Consider the following 24,106-nt stretch of genomic DNA (forward strand, 5'->3'; position numbering starts at 1 on the left):
AAACACGAAGGGCGAGCGCGTCGCGAAAAGACCCGAAGCGAAACCCATTTTAAAATGTCCCCATAAATCACGACTACGGGCTTTTCTCCTCCCTCTCGTAAATCTGTGATATCCAACCAACACTTTTGAAATTTTATTTCGAAAAATCCAAAATAAATTGATGAATAAAGTTTTTCCAAAACAGTTTTTTTATTATAACCTATACAGAAACAAAAATAACCATTCTTATTCCTATTTTCCCAAAGATAATATTTTTCTTAGTGTAATATCAAATCGTCTACCCTAATCGGTTCGTGTTCTACATTGTCTTAATGTGTGTAATTGTTTGATTTGGACCCTGATTCGTATTTTTTTTTATTCATTCTGCAGGAAGTGTGTAATACTAGTAGCAATCTATAGACAGTTCGTTGTTGTTTTATTTGCAAAACATCCGGAATGCGGGTAAACCAGATATTTTATTTAGGAATAATCACTTAATTTATTGCTTGAATTGAGGAAATGAAGGACATACTCGGCGTTCTATTATGTTTTTATACTAAAATACCAAGCGAAGCGACGTTGCCACTTTAAACAAACGAATATGACTATTGACGAAAAGTTTACACAAGTTGTTTACAAATCATACGAGATTGGTACCAGAAGTACCTGGTTTAACCTAAAGATGGAGGTAATTGCTTGAAAAATACAACTTTATTAGACAGTATTTGTTTGGCAGCCATCAATAGTGAACGTCTTCGATGAATTTGTAAACATGGAAAAAATTGGTCATCATTATGGCCTTAGCCAAACCAATATAAAAGCTGAATTAGATTCTAATCTGGATTCCATTCCATCTGTAGGTAAGGTCATGGTGTCGGTTTTTTGGGATGCGCGTGGGATAATTTTCATTGACTGACATTTTATTGAATAAATCAAGCAAAAACGGCCGCATTTTGTTAAGAAAAAAATGTTGTTTCATCAAGATAATGCACCAGCTCACACATCCGTTATTGCAATGGCCAAAATTAATGAATTAGAGTTTGAATTGCTATCTCATGTACCCTATTGGCCAGATTTAGCCCCCTCGGATTATTTTCTGTTACCAGACTTGCAAAAATAGCTCGGTGGTCAAAGATTTTCCAACAATGGAGAAGCGATGTCTGCAGGTAAAGGCTATTTTGAGGAACTTGACGATTCTTATTATTAAAAGGCTACCAACACCATCAAAACTTTTAATAAAAAACGTTAACTATAAACAATATTGTTTATTGATAATTCAGCTTCATCTGAGAGAAAGAATAGTTTGGTTGTTTTTTTGGTGGTAGATTTTATTGTTAAACCAAAAGCTTATTATTTCTTTGAGGATTGGTCCTGATATAGGAAAGATTTTCCTCGGCGAAGCTTAGATTTTAGTGAATTTTAGAAAGAGGTTATCCCCCGTGTGGTACTCGCTCATTGTGTGTGTGTCTTTTGAAGTGAACAGGGTGTAAAATCGACAAGGTGCGGATTTGGGTTAGGTAATTGTCGGCGAGGTAAAAAAAAACTGATGATTGGGGATGGATGGTGTAGTGAGCGTATACTTTTTATTCGATTATCGGACGGGAGGTGGGTTCATCTGAATTTTCCTCTCAGTGCTTTGTGAAGACGAATTTTCCTTCATACTTTGTGTGAATCGGACTACCATATGAACAGATTCTCCGCTGATCTTGAGACGTTATCTCTAAGAGTTCATTCCCATATCAATTTGAGAATTAAGTCGGGACATTTGGAAGTATTTAATGCGATATTCAATGGGACCGTTTCTAAGGCAGACAAGTTGCTGTTTATAAATGATATATAGAAGAGCGTTTAGAATAGAGCCTTGTGGGACGCCAATTTACAGCAAATTCGATAGTGATTATTATTAAAATATGATTTTATTTAAACAGTCTTATCTATTTTATTATCAAAATAGGACAGTTGTACAAAAAACTATTTGTGCTATTTGTGTTAAAAGTAAATTTTATTTCATTGATTATTAATTGCTTAAAATAATAAGATATTAATAGTTATTGTAATTAAATTGTTAAATTAGCAACATTTTAATCTACGCCAATGTACAATAAAGAGAAGTCAATGATACCGATCAATTTTTGATTTTAAACGGTTCCGTGGTGCATTGATTTCTTATAGGAAAAACGTGCTTTTCCTGTTGACAATTACTAATGATAAAACAAAAGATAAATAAAAATAAACAAAATCTACCGCTATAATTAAAAATTTGATTATTATTCATTTATTATTTGTTTACTGACAGGAAAAAATACAATTAGCGCGCAATTTTTTTTGAAGCATCCATCCACACGGATTGAACTCGTAATTAAAATAAATGAAAAGAATTAAAAGTAAGGAGAGTTAAATGGGAAATATAAAAAAACAACACACACGACCTCTGGTGGAAACGGAAAGTTTATTACTTATAGATTTTGGATTAAAAAACTCAATGACTAAATTCAATTTAAGAAACTGATTTTACTGATTTAAACTGTAAATATCGCTAACACATATTATAGCTCAGAGAATATAAAAATAACCAAATTTTTGAAAATTTTAAGATTAGTAATGCCTATTATCATGCAACTTAAACTTTTAAAAGCTAATTTCTGATAAATTTCAATTTAAAAAATGTAATTTTCAATAAATTGAACTAAGAAACGCCAATGTCTAGTAAAATTGGCATTAACACAGCCAATTATCGTCAAAATTGATTGTACGATAGCCAATTTTTAACGAATTCAAAATTGAAATATCTAATTTTTGATTTATTGAACATAGACAATTTTCAATCAATTTTTTAAAACATTTCAATAAAGTGAACACAGAAAAGCCAATTTTTATCGAAATTGACATTATCAAAACCAATTACCGTCAAAATTGAATGTACAATAAACAATTACTGACAAATATCAACCTGTAAAATATGATTTCTAATAAACGAAAGTGAAGAAAGCTATGTCTCAGAAAAACCAATTTTTGACCAATTTAAACTTGAAATATATAATTTTTAGATTATTGAGCTCAGAAAAGCTCATTTTTCATCTAAATGGCATTAGCATTAACAAACTGAACATTGAAACCGTTGTTTTTCGATATAATTGGCATAAGAAAAGCCAATTATTCTCGAAATGAAATGTATGTACAAAAAACAATTTTTGACAACTATAATCATGAAATATCTGATTTTTAGTAACTGAACTATCAGATAAGCCAATTTTTGACCAAACTGTCAAAAGCAAAGCCAATATCATCGAAATTTAATGTAGAAAAGCCAATTTTTAAAACATAAACTCGAAAAGTTTGATTTTTGACATCTAGAACTCAAAAACCAAGCAAATTCAATACCGTCAAAATGAAAAGTACAAGAATTTTTTATCAATTCCAACCTGAAAATATGAATTTTATAAATTTAACTCAGTTAAACTTATTTTTGGACCAAAAAGACATGAGCAAATTCAAATAACACCGAAATTAAAAAAAATCCAATCCAAAATAAAGCCAATTATAACCGAAATTAATTGTCAGATTCAATTTCAAATAGAAAAATGGTAGGCAGAAGCTATGTCAATCATGAACCAAATTAAATTCAAAACAGCCAATTTTTGACCAATTTGAGCTTAATATTTGTTTAATCGAACTCACAAAAGCTAATTTTCAACAAAACTGCATTTACAACGGCTAAGTTTGAAACAATTTAAACTTAAAAAATGGTAATCTACACACGTAGAAGTTATATAATTTGAAAAAAAAATATTTTTGACCAAATTGGGACAAGCCATGCCACTTGTCAACCACATTCAATTGGAATTAGCCAATTTTTGACCAATTTTAGCCTGAAAAATTTAGTTTTGGTTTAATAGAACTCACAAAAGCTAATTTTCAACAAAACTGTAGCATTAACACTCAAGGGCAAGAAGTGTTTTTAGTTGTACACAACTTCGTTTCAATGTTGGGTACTCCTTTGAGCCGGTTTTTCATCGCATCTTGTGGTAGCGGCTTAAGGCTTTCAATAGAATCCCATTCATACAAATTTCTTCAACTAGAACCTGCCTTTAAAACATTGTAATCGCAAAAGATCTAGGTATTTACGTTTATTCTTTATGACTTATTTATTATCGAAATTTTTGGCGAATAAATTTCACCACTAGAAAACCATAAAAAGGACAATTACAATTTAAATTTGTAAGTTATTTTTGTTAACAAAACAGACCAAATAATGTGCGTTAGAGCATCTTATATATTAAATTCACCGCATCGGTTTTACACATAAAAACACAAATAGTTGTTTATACAGACACTACCGAAGTCGTTATTTTCAGATATTCTCGCATGTGTTTCACAGTTGGGGGTATTACATGTGATGAAAAGAATGAAAGTATTTAAAGCTCTATCAATTTGTAAAAGTAAATAAACTTATTTATTTCAAAACAGATCGTTTCGACAAGTAAACTACAAAGGAACAAGATTGGAATCTCGGAGGACATTACATCAACTGTAATGATAAAAGAATCAGTTTTAGACACGAAAATAAAAAAAAAATGATAATTTGTTTTCAGAGAGCCATAGAGAGTCCCACCCTTCCAGATTGACGGTAATTTCATTCTTTCTAAACCCTTTTAAAACCCTAAGATTCATAACTGCTCTATCAAATCAACTGAATGAGTGTCAAGGTCAATGGAAACGATGCTTCTTGATCTATTTTGCTTTTTGAGTTTAGAATTTTATGGGTGGTGACGAGACTGGTTACGAAAAAGAGTTTTATTATAACAATTATTCTACATTCGAATGTTTCCATTGATCGAAGAAGCTGGAGTGCTGGAAGTCTTCTTTGGAGAGTGCCTTTATGAGCTTTGCCGTTTTTTGCTTACCGCTTCTATCAACTCAAATCGAGTCGCTTTCTAACCAACACAAGAGTCAGGAGTCAGTTTTTTTGGCACCATTTTCGCACAGACAAATTTTTCTAACCGTTTCTTTATCGGTTTTTGCAGCTTCGGCAATCATCCGGATGCTCATTCCACGATCTGCACGCACAATTTGGTTAATTTTGGTCACTGTTTCCGGAGTTAAAACAGTCACAGGACGACCTGGGCGCTGGTCACCTTCAGTTCTTTCTCGGCCCTCCCTAAAGCGATTACACCAATCAAAAACATACGCACGAGATAGAGCATTGTCCCCATAGACAACAATTTATAGCACTCAGTCGGTTTTTTTCAATTTAACGAAAAATTTGAGATTGAAAAACGTTCCTTTCAAACCGAATAAGTGCATCGTCAGTTGTGGAAGTTTCACCATTCAAGGAATTCAGCAAACTTCGAAATAAATGGTAATCGGATGGTGCCAGATCAGTACTATTTGGGGGATGTGGCATCACTTCCCAGTCAAGCTCCAATAGTTTCAAAGATGTGTGGGGCCTTGCATTATCATTGGTGAACACTAAACCTTTCCGATTTGACCATTCTGGCCGCTTTTCTTTGATTGCTTCATCCAGTTTCATTAATTGTTGACAGTTAACATCAGAATTGATCGATTGGTTAATTAGAAGCAGCTCAAAAAACACAACATCTTTATAAACCCACTAAACTGACAGCGCGAGTTTTTTTTTTGTTGTATGTCTGCTTTCGATGTAGTTTGTGCTGGTTCATCGTGTTTGCTCCACGATCTTTTCGAACTATGTTACTGTACCGGATCCATTTTTCATCACCAGTGATGATCCTTTTCAAGAAAGGGTCGGTTACATTTCGTTTAAGGTGCATATCACAAATTGTGATTCTTTGTGTTAATTGGATTTATTTCAATTCGTAAGGAAACCAAATGTCAAGCTCTTAACTAACTAGATACACGAGACTTCTCCGCAACCTGACGGTCCTCTTCAGTGATGACTTTGATTTGGTCATCATCAACTTCAGTAGGCCGACCAAAACGTCGCTCATCTTTGAGGGAAAAATCTCCAGAACGAAAGTCGAGTTTGAAATTAATTCATTAAAAAAATGAACCCTTCTGTTTTGGACCCTTTAGAAATTCTAAAATATGTAAAGCCATGTCAAACTTATTTCCAAAATATTAAATACACGATTTTTCGTTTTGGTCTTTTCATTAAATGGGAACATAAATCATTATAGTATGTAGTATATTTTCAAACTAACATCCTGTATATAATATCAAACAGAATCCCAAAATATTGGCGTAAAATCATCAGATACAAGATCTAGATATATATTTATAGATAGGAGGCGAAAATTCACACTTGGTTCTATAATTAAATAGCTGAAAGTGTTTGTCCTGAATAAATATCGTGCTGAATCCGCTATGTAAAATAATTATTATAAATAAATATAGTTGTTGAAGCTTTAGTATCAGTTAATGCAATTAGGTAATTAATCTGGTCAATGAACTAAATAACGAAACCCTTTGGTTGTGATTTATATTACAGACTAACAAACATACGACGTCTGGCTATTAAATATCGCCCCCAGAGGGCACCCTTTTTCGTAACCAGTCTCGTTATTTAATAACTAGACCTCGTATCTAAATGATCAGAAAAGCAATATACTGATACAGATAAAAAAAACTTGTAATAGATGAAATATCCAAAACAACATTTTATTGAAACAAAAAACCCATAGAATTGTGTACTGTAATTGTTTTAAACTTATTAGTGACTGAATAAGAGAAAGATCGAGTCGGCAACGTTGTAATCCAAAGAACTGAACATCCAGAAGTAGTATTTGAAAACATGATTCAATATCCTCAATTTACGAAGGATGCCAGATCGCTAGCTGGGTACTTATAATCAGTTTGGTAATATCCTTTTGTTCTAGTATTGTTTAATTTGCATTTGGATCAGTGCCACTACCAAAGGAATTCTTAAAATATGCTATTGACATAGGAAACTGAGCTAAACATCAAGATACAAGATGAAACAGAAGCGAGTTCGTAGGAACCAAAACGATTTGGTCAAGGGTCAATAAAAGGAAGACTTATGAAACATTAGAAAACCATTGAAGTGATCACAGGATATTAAACTGTTGGTACAAGACTCCAGAACTAAGGAATGACAACAGACAACAAGAAAAATGACATAAAATGCTGGAGAAAGTTTCGAAGAAATAACAAAATTAAGATAGAAGTAAAAAACTTAATTCTAGAATAAAAATGCTTCAAATTATCTATAAAAGGGAAAAATATAAGAGGGTGGTTAGGTAGTTAATTGATTACAACATTGTGGAGAATAAAGGATAACTCAAGCTTCCGAGCGAACCACGATCTAGGTCCATCAACAATCACAAATATTGAATTGAAAACTTTAATTATTATAAGAAGCAATTTTTTTTTCTTTCACTTACTGTCTTATTTGTCAGACGAAGATTCCAGTTCCAACTTATTTCATTTGAATGTAATACTCCAACCAATCAACGGTGTTTAACTGTTTGGTTTGGTCTTATATTATTTATCTTCTTCATCTTCTTTAAAATTAATAAAAATTATAAGGGGCTCAAACTATACTTCTGTTTCCTTTTCTAATTTGTCTACTTCTCAATTGGACTCATTTCCAGTGAGAACCGGCTCCAAAGATGGCAAAAACTATTCCATCTACAGGCAAGGTCGTGGGGATTTTGGATTTCGGTTTTTTGGGATACACGTGGGATAATTTTCATTGACTATCTTGACAAAGGAAAAACTATCAACGGCGAGTATTATGCGAACTTAGTGCAACGTTTGAGCGAAGAACTCAAGCAAAAATGGCCGCATTTGACTAAGAAGAAAGTGTTGTTTCATCTAAACAATGCACCAGCTCAAAAATCCGTTATTGCAATGGCCAAAATTAATGGATTAATCTTCGAATTGCTACCTCATGCATCCTATTCGCCAGATTTAGCCCCTAGGATTATCTTTTGTTTCTAGATTCGGTGGTCGAACATTTTCCAGCAATGAAGAGGTGATGTCGGCAGTTAATGGCTATTTTGAGGAGCTTGACGATTTTTATCGCTGGGAAAAGTGTAACCAAAATTTTTTGTTTTCTTTATTGGGCCAGGTACTTCTGGATTCACCCTCGTAATTATCACGACTGTTTAAACAAAAAACCGACAATGTTTTGTACTGTAGTAGATAGACTTTTATGGCTGCGGTCAAATAGTACAAAGACTGTCACGCACGATGAAGTTACATTCGATTCGGTCGGATACTACGAAATGCCGAAGTACCATAAGTGGTACTATATTCAAATAAGGCGAAAACATAATTTTCAAAAGACGTTAGACTTATTTGATCGAACTAAATGATTAAAGATAAATGATTTAAAATACTTTTAATGTTATCTGCTTTATTGGGATAATTATAGGTTAACCATGTGATGAAATGGCTGTCTTCCAATTTATGAGGTCAAGGTCATGTCAACATGTGTTTCAGTTACTGGACGTAACAATAATGATGAAAATGTTTGAATGATTTTGATTCTATAGATATATATATATATATATTTGTGAATTAATTATTATCTTAATCTTGCAATAATTCTGGAAATTCTGGAATAATTTATCATATTACGAAAGGTTTTTATACTTAAAACCTCCAATAACAATTATTTGGGTGTAGGGAATGAATAATTTGGAAAGTTTCATATTTAAACCAGTTAAAAATACTTAGTAATGCGGTCATGAGTTCTTTTATAGTAAATAGGTTTGAACCTGCTGCTTCGCAAGATTTTTCGCTAAGGTCCAGAATAATTAGAAGACGATCCAAGTGCGGGAGGTTGTGTGACGATGACTTCTGCAGAAAATATAGAATTGTTCTGATTGACTAGCGCCTAAAAACAAAAGAAATCGGCATTTCCAAAACAATGTTGAGAAAATCAATGGAATCCTCAGGGCAGTGGAAAAGCAGTATCGAGTAGAAGGTTTTCAGAGATTCGCCGTCTTTTACTAAGATACGATATCCAGAAGAAATTTTGTTGAATGGCATCTCAAAGAAAATCCCGTGTCAAAATAAAAGCAAAGACCACGAAAAGCACCGAAAAAGTAATGGTTACAATATTTTGGGACAGCGAGAGTATCTTTTTACGACAAAAATTATTATTAAAGATTTAACAGTGTCGCTGAAATTGAAGAAGCGATGTACGAATATAATTTTAACTTCTGTTACAATGTGCCAACTCGTGATCGTGTTTGTTATGAAGATTAAACCACTCGTGACGGAATATTATGCAGCTCGAGATTTTAATTATGAAACAAAATAACAAAAATGAAATATATTTTTACAGCGTAAAAAATATTTCACGTTCTAATCGTCGTTATCTGCTTGAAGAATGAAGAACGGAGCGACGAATTGCTGGTGGCGGCAAAGAAAATGCTCCAGATCACTTCCCAGGCGAAAGAAGAAAGTGAAAATATTACAAGAGGTGCAAAATTGATTGTGTATGGAACATATGAAGCAAGTTTGATCTTCTCTCATTTGTGTACAATTTTTTCAACATATACGAGGTCGGGCTATTAAATAACGAGACTGGTTACGAAAAAGGGTTTTATTATAAAAATTATTCTATATTCGCATGCTCCCCGTCGATATACTCCCATCATCTCGTCACTAACTATTCCATACGTTGTTTCCATTGATCGAAGCAGTGCTGGAAGTCTTCTTTGGTGGGGGCCATCAGGAGCTCTGCCGTTTTTAGCTTTACCGCTTCCATCGACTCAAATCACTGATCTTTTTCTAATCTGACCAGACCCGTTGACGCAAGAGCTTTTGGTTATTGGTTTTTTTTTGTTTACAGCCTCGGCAATCATCCGGATGCTGATTCGACGATCTGTACGCACAATTTGGTTGATTTTGGTCACTATTTCTGGAGTTGGAACAGTCACAGGGCGACCTGGGCGCTGGTCATCTTCAGTGGTCTCTCGACCCTCACTACAGCGTTTACACCAATCAAAAACACGCGCAGGAGATAAAGAATTGTCCCCATCGGCCTCTTGCGAAAATTTATGGCACTCAGTCGGAATTTTTTTCAATTTAACGTTACTCCTGGTTTTCGGCACGAGAAAAAAACACGTTAATTTCAAACCGCTACTGTACAAATACTATAATAATGACGGGAACGTATTTTGGGACGTTGATAGAAAAGATGTCTAGAAACCCAACGCACTACTCGTTTTTTACCCCACCTCTAGGCACAGTCTGGTTATTTAATACCCAGACCTCGTATGTTAATTTTTTTACCCTTTTTTGAACATTTGAAATAAATATTGGTTCTTATTCGTTATATCACCACCACGGAAATTGCGAAGTATGAATAATAAACATATGGATGGAGTGGAAGACTATTTTACATAAAAAATGGTTAGGTTAGGTTGGGAGAGGCGGAGAGAAAAAAATTATTTTCATATTTTTTCCAGATATAAAAATGTCGACTCTTTTGAGCAAATTCTCAAAGATATTGCTGATTTCGATAAAAAATTGTGAAAAATATTGTATATTTTTAATCTTTTTTGGGATTATGTATGTAGAATTTTATGAAAATTCTAAATTTTTTTTGCGTCTTCCACCTCAATTTTAATTGCTTTTCTTTTAAAACACTGTATTTCGTCGTTATTATTATTATTATTTTGGTGGTGGTGGAGGTGGTGGTATAACAAGGAAGACCCCAAATATTTTATTATTCGTGATCTGTATTTTTCAATTTGTGTAAATTCTGGAATAAACAAAAAGAATTTGATGAAATTATAGCTCAATTAACAATCGTGTGTGAAAACAATGTTTATAAATATTTTTTATACAAATTCTTTTATAAAAAACAAACATATGAACCTACTTATAAAACAAAACAAAGGCGATACAAGTCAATTTAAATTTGTTTTTTTTTTCTTATCCGACCCTTCTGAATGTGTCGCGATCGTCAAATCGTTAAAAGGAGGTTTAAATCATTCAATAATAGTTAAATTACGTCATCTTTCTGTCACGCCAAAATAATTAAAGTAAATCTGACAACGATGTGAAATTCCGTAATAAAAACTGACAAGACACCCAAACTAGTAAACTCATACATCCGATAATTACTGTATAAAATATATTATTTATTTTTGAATAGTTTCGGTTACAAAAAGTATCGTATTTTATATAACTAAAGATAATTGAAAAGAATAATGAATTAGTCATGTCGGGTTTGGTCGAAGACCAACCCATGATTGTTTCTAAACGATTTTTAAAGCCAAACATTGGTACGGTCTGATTAGATAAGGTCATTTATTCAACAGTATCGATATTTAGAAATAGTTTCACTTTCATACCAAATTTAAACGTTTCTTCTTTCGTTTTTTTTTCCATAAAGATAGAAAGTGTCGACTGTGAAATAATCATTGTTTCTTACAACTTCAGCTAGACTTTCTGAATAGCAGAACCATTTCCAAAGCATCAAATACAATTGACGCAAAGAAAATCGGTTCCTTGTTTTAAGTACACAGTTTGTTGTTTGTTCTAATTAGATTATTGATAGTTGTAAGTGGAAACTGTGATTTCAAATGGTGCTCGTTGTTCTGATACATATCCGTGTCCGGTTAGAAGTCCAATCCCCAATCGAATTTCGCGCCTATTCAACAGAGAAGATGTTGGGAGAGGCAGAAGAAGGTTCGTCTATATGTATCTCATTCCAGACCTTGTAGAGCCTGTCTTGCAAGCAAACCGTGTGACCAGGCACATAAACGAACTTCACTCACCGGTTCTTATAGAACACGACCGTTATGGCTTATATAGCAGCTCTGTTGTTGAGTAGATTCAGATTACTGTTTCTATGGTACCGCGGTCCACATAGTGGGTTAGAGTTACCAGTCCGCTGCTCTCTGTTAAAGATGTGTTATAATTAAGGCACAATTTGGTCAGTACCGTTAGAAGGCTCTAAGGCTCTAGTGAGGAATGTACTAAAACACACAAGGCACTGTACAACATCCAGTCGCACTCGTGGTTTTGCTTTCTCCAAGCGGAACCACCGCACGATAGACCAGTACGTGAGAAAATTTGACTACTGAGACATATATCCAACGGAGGATCTTTTGTGAAAGATCCCATACACAACCGAAGGCATTTATGCATACCAAAAGGGCACAGGAGGCTTGTTCTAATACATAATGAGTGATTTACCTACAACTTCTTTGACTAGGGCTGTAACAATGATCGAAGAAAGGCATACCTATCGTAGAGCAGAAATCACGCATGTAGTATTGGAAAATCGTTTGATTTGAGTTGTGGACTTAAACACCTAGGTAGTTGTTGAACGTTTAATAAATTTGAGACGACTAACTCGAAAAAGGAAAACTTTAGGCCACAATTTAGATTAAAGGCTTCCATCCAAATTAAGCTTCTTAAATATTTAGTTCGAACCCGAAATCGTTTAGAAGAAATCCTTAACTTTGGCGCAAAGAAAGTACATTTAGGCCGAGTATTCAAGTATTTAAAGTAAAAAATGTCATATAAAGTTTTCTCGCCAGATCAATCGTTTTTGAGTTATTCGCAATTGAAAAATACGATTTTTCTTCAAAAAAAAAAACGCGTTTTTCAATATGTTTTTTGCGTATAACTCTGTAATGATGCATTTTATCGGAAAAACTTTAAAAACAAAAATGAAGCTTATAAAAAAACAAAAATTTTAGTTCAAGATCTTAATGTTCTACCTAGAGAAAGTTATATAAACTTGAATAACTTTTGTTTTACGTAATTGAGCATTTAACCTGAAATAACGGGAAAATTGTACATTTTTCAACAAAAAGTCATAGAATATTTTTTAAAGAGCTTAAAAAGACCTTTCAAATGACTACTGATAAAAGTCGTTTGGACTGGAATTTCAATGAGATATAATGTAAAATAGTTAAAGCTAGAAAAAAAATGCACTAAAACTAATGCTAATTCATTGAAAATCAAAATTAAACTTATTCCTTGTACCAAATAATTTATTTCGATGTTATTTACGACATCTGAAAGTTTGGCTGATTAAAAATGCATAATTTTGAAAAAAATGAGCCTTAAATAATACATTTTTTTGATAAAATTTTTTGCTCATTTTCTCTCTCTATAAATATGAGATACAAAAACGATAAACAGTCAAATTGAAGCATTTTTTATGACGATTATTTTGCTCTTTTTATTTTTTTTATAGCATAACAATTGACGGAGTTACAACCAAATTAATTTGTCACTATAGTGCGAGGATTGCTTATATCCACAGCCCTTTGACCCTTCATTAAAAAAATATGAAGGGTCTCAAACCCTTCTAACAAACATAGGCTGGTAGCCCTGGAGAATACCTTCAAAATGTTTTTTTGTAGGATTTGATAGCTTCAAAATTAATGGAGTTACATAAAAAATAAGAATTTGAAATTTTTTTGTGGATTATAAGATATGAAAAAATTTTGGCGCACGGATTTTTTCTGTTGTTGCCTGTAGGTACATTTGAGAGTACCAAGGGAAGGTATACTTATAATCTTGGTAAAGGGGTGGTTCTTAAGGGGTCTCAGGGTGTAGAGAATAAAAATCACTTGGAAAATACACTTGAATACCGAAAGAATTCAAAACCAAAACATTAACAGTCATTAAAATTTTTTTTTATTTTTTATCAAAGGGGTGGTTCTTAAGGGTTGACAGGGTATAGAAAATTAAAAATCTAAAAGTTGGCAGTCATTAGATTTATTTTTATTCCATTCTCTGCAAAGGAGTAGTTTTTAAGGGTTGAATAATAAAAATTAATAACCAATTAAATTTCATTGAAATGCTACGAATTTTTGACAGTAAAAATGAAATTGCAACGTTTTAAATCGTTAAAAGATTTTTTCCTATATTATTTTAAACAGAAGAGTAGGTTTTAAAGATTTTTAAGGGTTGATACTTCAAAATATATAAATTTTCTATTATAAAATATGTTGAGATATTTATGCTGCATAAACGAAAAACATTTGAATTGAAAAAAAGTAGGAAAAACTATAATGTTGGTATTATTCGATAAGGGGTGGTTTTCATCCCTTAAAAACAATTTGCACAACTTACGAATATGAGCTTAAATCCAAATTTTCAGGAAAATCGGAGCTGCATCAAAGAATTCGGAGGTTTGACACCATTTTGTGCTTGAATGCCTGTACTAATTATTTAGAAGAGGATTGAATAAATTTGTCTGAAACGCTGACAGACCAGCGAAGGCACCAAAACTGGTGGTTGCTTATCATATGTCAAGTTTATTCAGTTACGAGAGCCGTTTTTGCGTATATTTCGTGTATGAAAGAAAAATAAAGAAGACATCGAAAGGAACTATGTCGTATGGTGGAAGATCAGTGATGATGAGATGGTAAATGTTTGAAAGCTCGCATTCACAGGCTAAAATCTGCATGATATTCGTTAAAAATGAGCTGGCCAATACGATCACCCATACAACACGTCTGGAACTACCTTCAAAACAAAAGTTCGTATGTTAATGTTAATTGGGGTTGGTGAAAATGTATAGATAACATAATCAAAAAGCAGACCCGGTTCGGTTTCACACTAAGATCTTTTTGAATAGCAAGTAGAGCACCTTTTATCTCGATCACAAACTGTTGAAGTGAAGCAACCGGGTTCCATTGTATTTCTTTGGTGTTTATACTACATTAGGATTCCACCTTAATTGCACAGTCTTCAGAAAAAGTTTGTATCTACTAACTCTCACAATTTCTTACGTTAATATTTAATGTTTGGTTTGTTACATTATAATTTACGGTTTCATAAAAACTTTGGTGCTTTCGAAACGTTTACCAAGTATCTGTAAAAGTGATGGTTTTATTCCATGGTAAAATATTTATTTATTTCATGGTCAGTGACGTTTCTTAATTATATTCATATAATTAAAACACTTTTGATATAAACATTGAGAAATTATCCGAACGATTTATTATTAAGCACTAAATTTTGTTATGAATAATTTTATGGTACTTGAGTTTATGCTGAATAATGGAAATGAATTAATTTTCCATCATTCCATGCTATTATCTTCCGATTAATATAAAATACATTATAATCGTTTTGTTATAACATTTTTCAAATTATTTTTTTACACTCTTGACGAAATTAATACAAATTATTGAAAATTTGAAAAAATCAGAATGTTGTCCCATAAGGGTTCTTCAAGTTTCGGTATTCACTGGATAACAAATCTGATGTTGAATCAATTCGATGCCCCTCTAGGCTAGTGCAGATTCAAATGAACACATTTTTTTATTTAATCATTCAATAATTGTGACTACATTTTACAAATAATATTCTGAACTTCAGCTCAAAATACAGTTGTCAGTTAGCTTGACCAAACCTGCTAAACTTCGATGTTTCCACTGAGCACAGCATAGTAATGGATCCATGGACTCATCCAATATTATTAATTTGTCTATATTGAATTCTAGGTCGACTGCAATTGTCTTTTCCATGGTGCAGATATGTTTTCCATGGTCAATTCGGCAGTGAATGTATCGTGGACCACGTGGTTGTGGGTGCAACAGATGCATGTTCATCTGTATGCGAGTCTGTATACAAAAAATTTCGAAATTTTCTTAAAAATAGAAAAATCGATCACTATCTATGACTTAGAAACCTGGATGTCTTTAGAAACTGTCTTACGAAACTTAATTAGATCATTTATTTACGTTAAATTTAAGACAGACATATTTTCATCAATTATCACTTAACTACATATACATCTTCATCTTTATATTATTTACCAGCTATTTCTGCTTATCCGTAGCTATTTATTTCTAGTTTCTCATTCTCGAGCTTCTCGAAACAATCCTCATATTTCATCAACGTCCACTCTACCATTATTTTTATTCCTGCTTCCGATTCAGTCATCTCCTTCTCTATCTTTTATTTTCTTTATCGCATTATCTTCCTCTAAAACTTCTTCTATTTCTTTATTTGTTCCTCTATATGCTTACTTGTTCCTTTGTATTCTCAGTATCATTTCGGACTCTTTCTTTGCCATTCTCATCTATGCAGAATAAATAATGATGGATCTTTTTGTTGTTTTGTTTATTTCAAGTTTTGTTATTGTTTTTAGTTCCTCATTCTTCTCGAAACAATCCTTCTATTTCATCATGCGTCCACTCTACGATTATTTTTATTCCTGCCATTTTCAGAATAAACGTTTTGTTTTAAAGTTCCAAAAACGTTGGCCTCAGCTTCAACACAACAAAAACTCTCTCAACGTCCTTTGCGTATCTGGCCAAAGCATAAAATTTCCTCTAGGATACTTGTTCTTTATGAAGTGCATTCATTTAGACTTACCACTCTTGTTCATATTAATAATTTGGTAGATTTCCAGAAGGACAAATGTGTGCTAGAGAACGACCACGAAAAAATATTGACAATCATACCAGCACTTTCGAATTGAACTTTTTGTGTAATTTGACATACATTACTGAATTTACTTTTTCGCTTTTCTGTTAATAAGTCTTATTATTCGCCATTACACCCGTCAAAAGTAAAATATGACTCGTCGTACATGATTTCTAAACCCGGGCGAAAACTCATTGTCACTCAGACTTCTGAATTTGGATTTTTGTTCCATTTGTCGCTTCTCAGAATATTTGTATTCCGATTTTCTTCTATAGAATCTTACTTACGTTTTTCTCATCGATTTTGAATATTCTGCTCAATTTTCACAAATTGACTTCTAGTTTTCCGTGAGTCGCTTCGACAAAAGTTCCTCTCTTCTTTTTTTGGTACTTTATTCGCTTTTCTGACTCATTCTAACTCTCTTTCAATCGAAATACTTGTGATTGTTGTGATTAACCGTAGAAGATTTCTTCAGATATTGATTTTGTTTCTTAAACTTGGCAATCATTTCGTTGAAACTAAACTCCCAACAAATCCGTAATGTTTATACTTGAGACATTTTACGACTGGCATATTACGACGCATTCAATAACATCAAAACTTACTTCACCTGCTAAGCTGTCTGAAAATACACGGATTCTTTGTACCCGCGCCCTTATTTCATATTTTTATTTCTTCCTCTATATGTATACTGTTTGTATTTTGTATTCTCAATATAATTTCGGACTATTTCTTTGTCATTCTCATTTATACGTCTATTATTTACTGCTATAACCATATTGACTGCCTCTAATGTCTTATTGTATTCTTTTTATTGATATTTTTGGTTGCATAAGATACCCAAATAATGTTGGTGGTAGTACATCGCATCTCCTCGCCCCTTTTATTAGTTTTATTAACTTAACATTTCTTTTCCACTGTACCGTACCCCGTATGATTATTTAAAACAAATATTAAAGTTATGAAAAATATATTTTCCCAGAATTGTTGTCAATCTACAGTTATACTAATATACATTTCACGTTAAACTCCTAACAGTTATCTCGCAAGAATGATCTGATGTTGGTGATAATAAAAAAAATTGTTTCATTACATTCCAGAAGCATATATCGGGGTCAAGTGCAAAAATAGCCGCTGCGGTATTTTCGTATTAAAATGGTCCATTTAATAATTTTTTATTAGGTCAATGTTTCTATCAAAGCTACGCTAGTCTTGCTCGACTACAAATAAACAAGTTTCTTATTATTTCAACTGAAATTAGATACTGTTCGTTCTAAAAATACAGTCAGAAACTTATTGTAGATGCACATTAAACAAATAGTATTGAAAATATGATAAAAAGCTCGCCGTTATCATAACAAATAACTGTAACGTTGGTAAAATTCATAGTGAACACACTGTTTGCATTACAACTACACCAAAACACTGTGTGACGCTCGTTTCGATAACCAAGTTATCGTCTTCAGAGACTGAAGGACTGAGTTTACCTTCAGTCTCTTAGCGCAAAACAGGAGAAACTTGGTCATATTTTAATGATTTTAGATAATATGGGAAGGAGTGTAATTGGACGATAATTCGATGCTTGATTTTTATCTCCTCCTTTATGCAGAGGTATAATTATAGCCGTTTTAAGGCAATTGGGAAAAGTGTTATTTTGAAATAAGTCTACGGGCATAACGAAGAAACTTTTCTTTATATTTGATAGCCCCTCGTATATATATAAACAGTATCAGAACTTTTTTCTTTGGTTACCTCACCAAAACATTGAATAAAAAAATCGTACGAGAAATACTATATTTAAAAATTGACTTAGCAGAATTTTATTAATCAAACTCACAACGATGTAAATAAATAATTTTAAAATGAATATTTGTCATAAAAACCGTTCTCCCGTAGTCTGGAAACACCCAGTAATCGATCTATAAAAAAATAACCTCGTCTGTGTGTAGACAAAACATTAGAAATAACCACAAATATTCAAATGAATAAATACAGTACAGTCCAGATACTGGGATGTTTACACATCGACATACAATTATTTAGTGAAACCATTTTTGGTCAGGGCGTTCAGAAATTCGACGCCTCATGTTTTATATCTCTCTCGTACCCACTGAGATTTTATTGAACATTCGCGCAGCTGCCGTTTCTATAAAATAAACATGTGCAACTCGACTCGCTCAAATAATAACAACGTTGCCAAATGTCACGGCGAAGTCCAGGAAATTTTTCTTTAAAAACATAATTTTTTATATAATATATAATAAATTTATATATTCTTTGTTGTCTGATTAGGAAACTTATTATGCTGATTTTTCTATTTTTTTTTTCTTCAATATTTTTAATTATAAAATGGAATTGTTTAAATACCTAAACATGCTTTAAAAGTTTGTAGAAACCATGTGATTGACATTAATATTTAAAAAAACTTATTAACTTGCTTGCCGTGGCTTTATTTTCCAATTTTTCAAAAATATAGTTCAAATTATTTTGGTAAACCATAAGGAGATATTGAAAAAGAACCAGCGCATCTTCGAGAAAAACAAAATTTTAAAATCTAAGGTGAATCATATTTTGAATGAAACAGAATCCATCAGTCTATGAGCGATAAGAACCCAAATTAAAGCAGCTTACGATATAGAAAATTGCTAAAATTAAGTAATAAGTAAATTAAACTCATTTGGTAAAAACAATCCAGCAAATAAGGAGTTGAAACAATTTGAGGTTATGTATGTACATCTAATTACAATAAGACATTCTAAAATTGTTGTTTTCGTAACAAAATATTAATGGTTATGAATTTGTTTATCAGAAACTTCCTCATTTTGTTGACGTATCTTATTATTTCTAACATGGATGACCATATCAGTAGGCAACTGCCTGTTCATCGGTAGCAAGTCTCCGGACACCGAAGCATATTTATTTTGTGGGTTTTCTCAGAGTCATTCAAATAGACCAGAAAGTTATTTCCTATACAGACTGTTTGTTCTGTGGTTTTACTTATTATTCTTGTAATGGATGATTATACAGCTGGTCCTTCTCCAACGTCTCTTTGATCGTCATTGTATCTAGAACTACTCCGTGGTGTTTTTTTTTGCTTAGTACACATTCTGGGGTTATTGTCCCACGCCCAGACCACTGAGCTTTTCAGATGGTTCCAGCCCTACGAAACAAGGGTCCACCGGATTCCAATCCAAGAAGATTCTTCCGGCGGAGGAGATGTCGTGCCATTGGTAGGTTTGGTCGGGAAGCCAGAAAGGCGGAATAACATAAATACGTAACCTAATCGATTCTACGGCTGGTCTGGTTCACTTCGAACAAGAACCTTTTCGAATTGAGCTCGTTAAAAGTCAGACATCGTCCTTGGAAGACCTCAGACACCAGATGACTATTTAGTTAGAATGGAGGCAAGAGCAAGTGACCTTGCTCATCGCCCCAAGAGGTTTGCACTCATTTTGGAACGATGAAGAGGGTCATCTTCCATTGTCGAGTCCCTCCTGAAGACGACGACGACATTATCAATTAATTCAGTTAGTTAATTCTTTTTAATACTTTTTACTGTTTACAAAACGTTATATAGCCCTTCACGTTAGTGCTGTTTAGGACACATTTAAAATTTTCAAAGAAATGTAACATCACAATCTCCAATTGAATTGGTTAGACCTCGAAATCAAGTTTAATTATTAATGTTTACGAAAGATTTCAATAGGAAATTAGTACTTCAGTCAAATTGATCTTAATAGTTTCATTATTAACAATTAAAAATAACGTTTAATCATCGAACAAGTTTTACTTTTTATTGTTTGGTCAATAACCTCAATTCAGAAAGTATGATACGTTTGTTGCAGTTTGAAATTTGAAACTATGATATAACGCTAACTATGCAACTATAAACAAATATCAATGACTGCTCTATTTTATTTAGAAACTACTCATAATTTAAAACACGTTCAATTAGAATATGATGTAACAAAAAATAACCATTAGATATATTGTTTCAATTGAATTTTATGACGAAATAAATTTTAAAATTATACCCACATCAAACTATTCTTGTTCTATTATTAATTTCAAGTTTCACCTACCGTTTCCATTTCACGAATTCCTAAAACAAGTTTACTTGTCTTTTGAATTGGATAGACGTGACAACGCCGCCGATTAAAAATATCAATCAAACAACAAATTACTGAAAAATGAATTTAATTACTTATTCAATAGATAAGATAACCGTAAGTGAGTTCAATATAATATTTACTTAGTTTTGATAGACGTAAAAAACAATCAGATGAGTCAAATATTTTTACGGTAAACCCAAACAAGTTTATTTATAATTATCGTATTATATCAAAAAAAATCTACACTAAATTTCATAAACGTTCACATTATGAAACACATTTTAAAAAGAATCTTGCCAAGTCGATCCAAAAATAGTTTTTACGATATAATGTTACACTACATTCAAGGTTTCAAGTATAATAGATACAAAAACATAAAACGGCATTTAAAGAGAATAACAGGGTTGTTGTCTAACTGTATTTCCGGTATGGAGGGTAATTTTGAGGTTATAATTTGCGACACTCGTTAGTTTACAACTTGATCAATAAATATCTTTCTATACATGTATCGTTAAATGTCATAGTTAGGTTAAATACCTTTTTCTGTTGTTTTTCCCAAGCTGGATCGAGAAGACCTTCTCTTTCCCATTCTTCTTCTTGTTCCATGTAGCCATCATAGGATTGATCGACGTTATTATAACCGTCGGTAATCATCTTTGCGAAAGATGTACAAAATGTTTACTATGCTAAGAGATTCGTTTGTTAAAAATTCGTTCGACAGATGTAAAAACCGTCGTGCATTAAGCACACGACCTCACGCGCACTCTTCCCCACTTTGGCCCGAGCCCGACTGTACCTGTACGTGAAGTATTCTCTCTAACCAGAAGGTTTCAAACTCACAACGCCAAGCGGTGTTGCCACTTTAGAAAGTAAAAATTAAAATAAAACCGATAATATACGATAAATGTTCATCATAATTCCATAAAATGTTAATGTAAATAGCTGCAGAATATGTAAAAGAGAGACCCAACACCTGTCATCAGTTAGTACACTTTTGAGCAAAAAAATCGACTCAAGTCGCACGCTCGCGCTCCAAAGTCTGTAGTGAAAAATCTGTAACTTCCATTCTGATTCTAGCCTCTCAAATCAAAGTCTTATGAAGTTTTATAATGAGTGGTCTATGTTGTTATTGAATTATTTTTTTTTTTGGCATCAAATATCAAACGAAAAGGGTTATATGTAACTGTAAAGAAGCTTAAATTCGTCAAAATAATATTTTATTTGAAATTATCCCATCGATGTTATCTCATTCTTCAGTAAGCGCTGTTTTGTGGTCCGATTTCTGAGCTGGTTCAAGATGTCTATCCTTAACTTTTCTCCTCCCATAAATTTTTAATAGGATTTAAATCCGGGCTACACGCTGGCCAATCCACAGCGACATTTTAGACTATTTCCTTTAAATACCGCAATACGGAACCGGCAGTAAGTGGACGAGCATTGTCCTGAATTAGGATGAAGTTTTCGCCGATGCAACTGGCGTAGGGAAAGACGTGATCCCTTAAAGTTTCTTCTATGAATCGGTTCGCCATTAATCCCACCACTTCACCGCCACTTTCAATAGTGACCTAGTTGGTTTTTGCTTCCATTAAAATGCCCTTTTCCTGAAGCAACACGGCGTAAATCTTTCTCCAGGTCTTCTGTATCTTCTGTTGCTACCATGCAGGCAAAATTTGCTTCCGTCTGAGAAGAAAACGGAGCTCCATTTTTCTCGAGTAAATCGTAGACGGGCTGGGGTTGATTTAAGGCCAGTAGTTGGTGTTTTTGGCTCAAGGTTAGCTGCCTTAAAACTTCCTCTGACTGACCATCTACTTAAAGTTACTCCTCGCGTTTCTTTGAGCTCTTGTTGGACTTGAACACCAGTCATGGCTTCATTTCTCAGCGGAGTGTTGACAATGAATCGGATGTACAATTTTTTTTCCAGAACCGTGACTTCGATTAAAGTTACAAGTCTCTTGGTAACGATGGTAAACTCTGGAAACAGTAGACTGACTCATGTTCAGCGCACTGGCCTGGAATTCTTGTTTGTTTCTATTCATTGGCCTTTGATGGTTAACTGATTATAGTAAATCATTTATAAGGGTCAATTACCCCTATTTAGCACTATTAACAAGCATTAAATGGGTGCTTACCGATTATAACATATTGTTGGACTTTGAAAGCAAGAAACATCACAATATTTAATATTATTTTGAAGACAATACTATAAGTTTTTGGATTTTACTAAAAAAAATACAATTTCGTGTTCAGTTTTTGTGCCAGTGAATTGCGATTGCAGGGATCATGATGTAAAGACTACAAGGTGTGTTCTTCCCGAGGGCTCATTTTCGACTCGTTCTGCGCATATCTTTGGGAGCAAATTTTCATTGGCGCATTAACACACCTTGTCATAAATATGTCTTGAACCGAGTATAAATAAATGATAATTTGACATGCGAAATTATATTAATAATTTTTCGAACTATTACATTTAGAATCAAATTTTCGGCTTAAACTTCCCGCTAAAACGCCGATTACATATATGGCGGAGCACTGACGTCAATACATAGTAAGCTTGTAAACAGTTAACGGCATTTTTAGTGTTTATTTGTATTTCTGGTATAAAATGTCATAAAACTTGTTGTAAGTAGCGTATAGTGTACTCATACTTTCTTTGAAATCACATGTAAAAGTGCAAAGGGCAATAAAGGAAGGAATAAAATTATTCCAGATGCAGGGACTACAACAATTGGTGCGCAACGCCGTCTGTTTCTGTTGGAATGACAAAATGTTCAAATAATGAGAAAAAAGTGTTTGTGTTATGAATTTTTGAGATTATTCGATATAAATTTATTCTCCACAACTGTCAAATGCCCTATTTTCTAGAGATTAATTAACTTAACGTCATTAGTCTGCTCGGTTTATTGAAAAATAATAGAATTATCAAATTTCGATTTTTTTTTAATAATTTGGTCATTGGAAATTATCTGAAACAATGCTGCTGAGATTATATTTTCAAATTACATCGAGAAAAAATTCCTATATTAAATACCGTATAGTTTTTCATTAAACCGGGTGTTTTTCGGTTGAATTGACAACGTTGATGGAAATCGTCGATGCTCGCTGCAGGATGATAACTTGAACCCCGGTATGCCTAGTAACGGCCTGTATAAATGGGTAGCGGCAAATCTATTTTCAGTTTTTGTGTTGCGGTATCAAGAGAGTAGGATGCTTTGATATATACATGGAGGCGAAAAAATATACGCTAACATTTTTGTAGGAGTTAACAGTCATCGTATATTTTTGACTATGTTTTCATATTGTCTGAATTTTATTACAAAATACAAAGTTTCTGGACGTTTATTCGATTTTTTATCGCTTTCCAAATATTAAATTATGATAAAATAACTAATTTAAATATGACATTTTGACAGTAATAAACAAAGGCGCATCGTTTTTTATCACCGATAAAAACGCCTGTTCCTTTGAAGCGTCTTCATCTAGTCACTGTAATGTCTGCCCTGTCAGTTACGAGGTTTGGATATTAAATAACGAGACTGTTGGAAGTCTTCTTTGGTTTAGGAGCTATGCCATTTTTTGCTTTACCGCTTCCATCGACTCAAATCGGGTCCCTTTCACAGCAGTTCTCTTTCAAACCTTTCAAGGAAATTGGCGTT

At 33.1% G+C, this 24,106-nt stretch overlaps 1 protein-coding gene across 1 annotated transcript in view; it reads right to left on the reverse strand.

Annotated features, from left to right (window-relative positions):
- LOC130445989 (alpha-actinin, sarcomeric) overlaps window positions 1–21,261 on the reverse strand; it is a 43,301-nt gene extending 22,040 nt beyond the window's left edge. The window contains exon 1 of the mRNA XM_056781934.1: window positions 20,991–21,261. Coding sequence (XP_056637912.1) covers window positions 20,991–21,107 — 117 coding nt within the window. The 5' untranslated portion in view covers window positions 21,108–21,261. The remainder of the gene's footprint in view (window positions 1–20,990) is intronic.
- Window positions 21,262–24,106: the final 2,845 nt, after the last annotated feature.

The sequence above is a fragment of the Diorhabda sublineata genome, chromosome 6 (assembly GCF_026230105.1).
Source record: "Diorhabda sublineata isolate icDioSubl1.1 chromosome 6, icDioSubl1.1, whole genome shotgun sequence".
NCBI classification, from domain to species: domain Eukaryota; kingdom Metazoa; phylum Arthropoda; class Insecta; order Coleoptera; family Chrysomelidae; genus Diorhabda; species Diorhabda sublineata.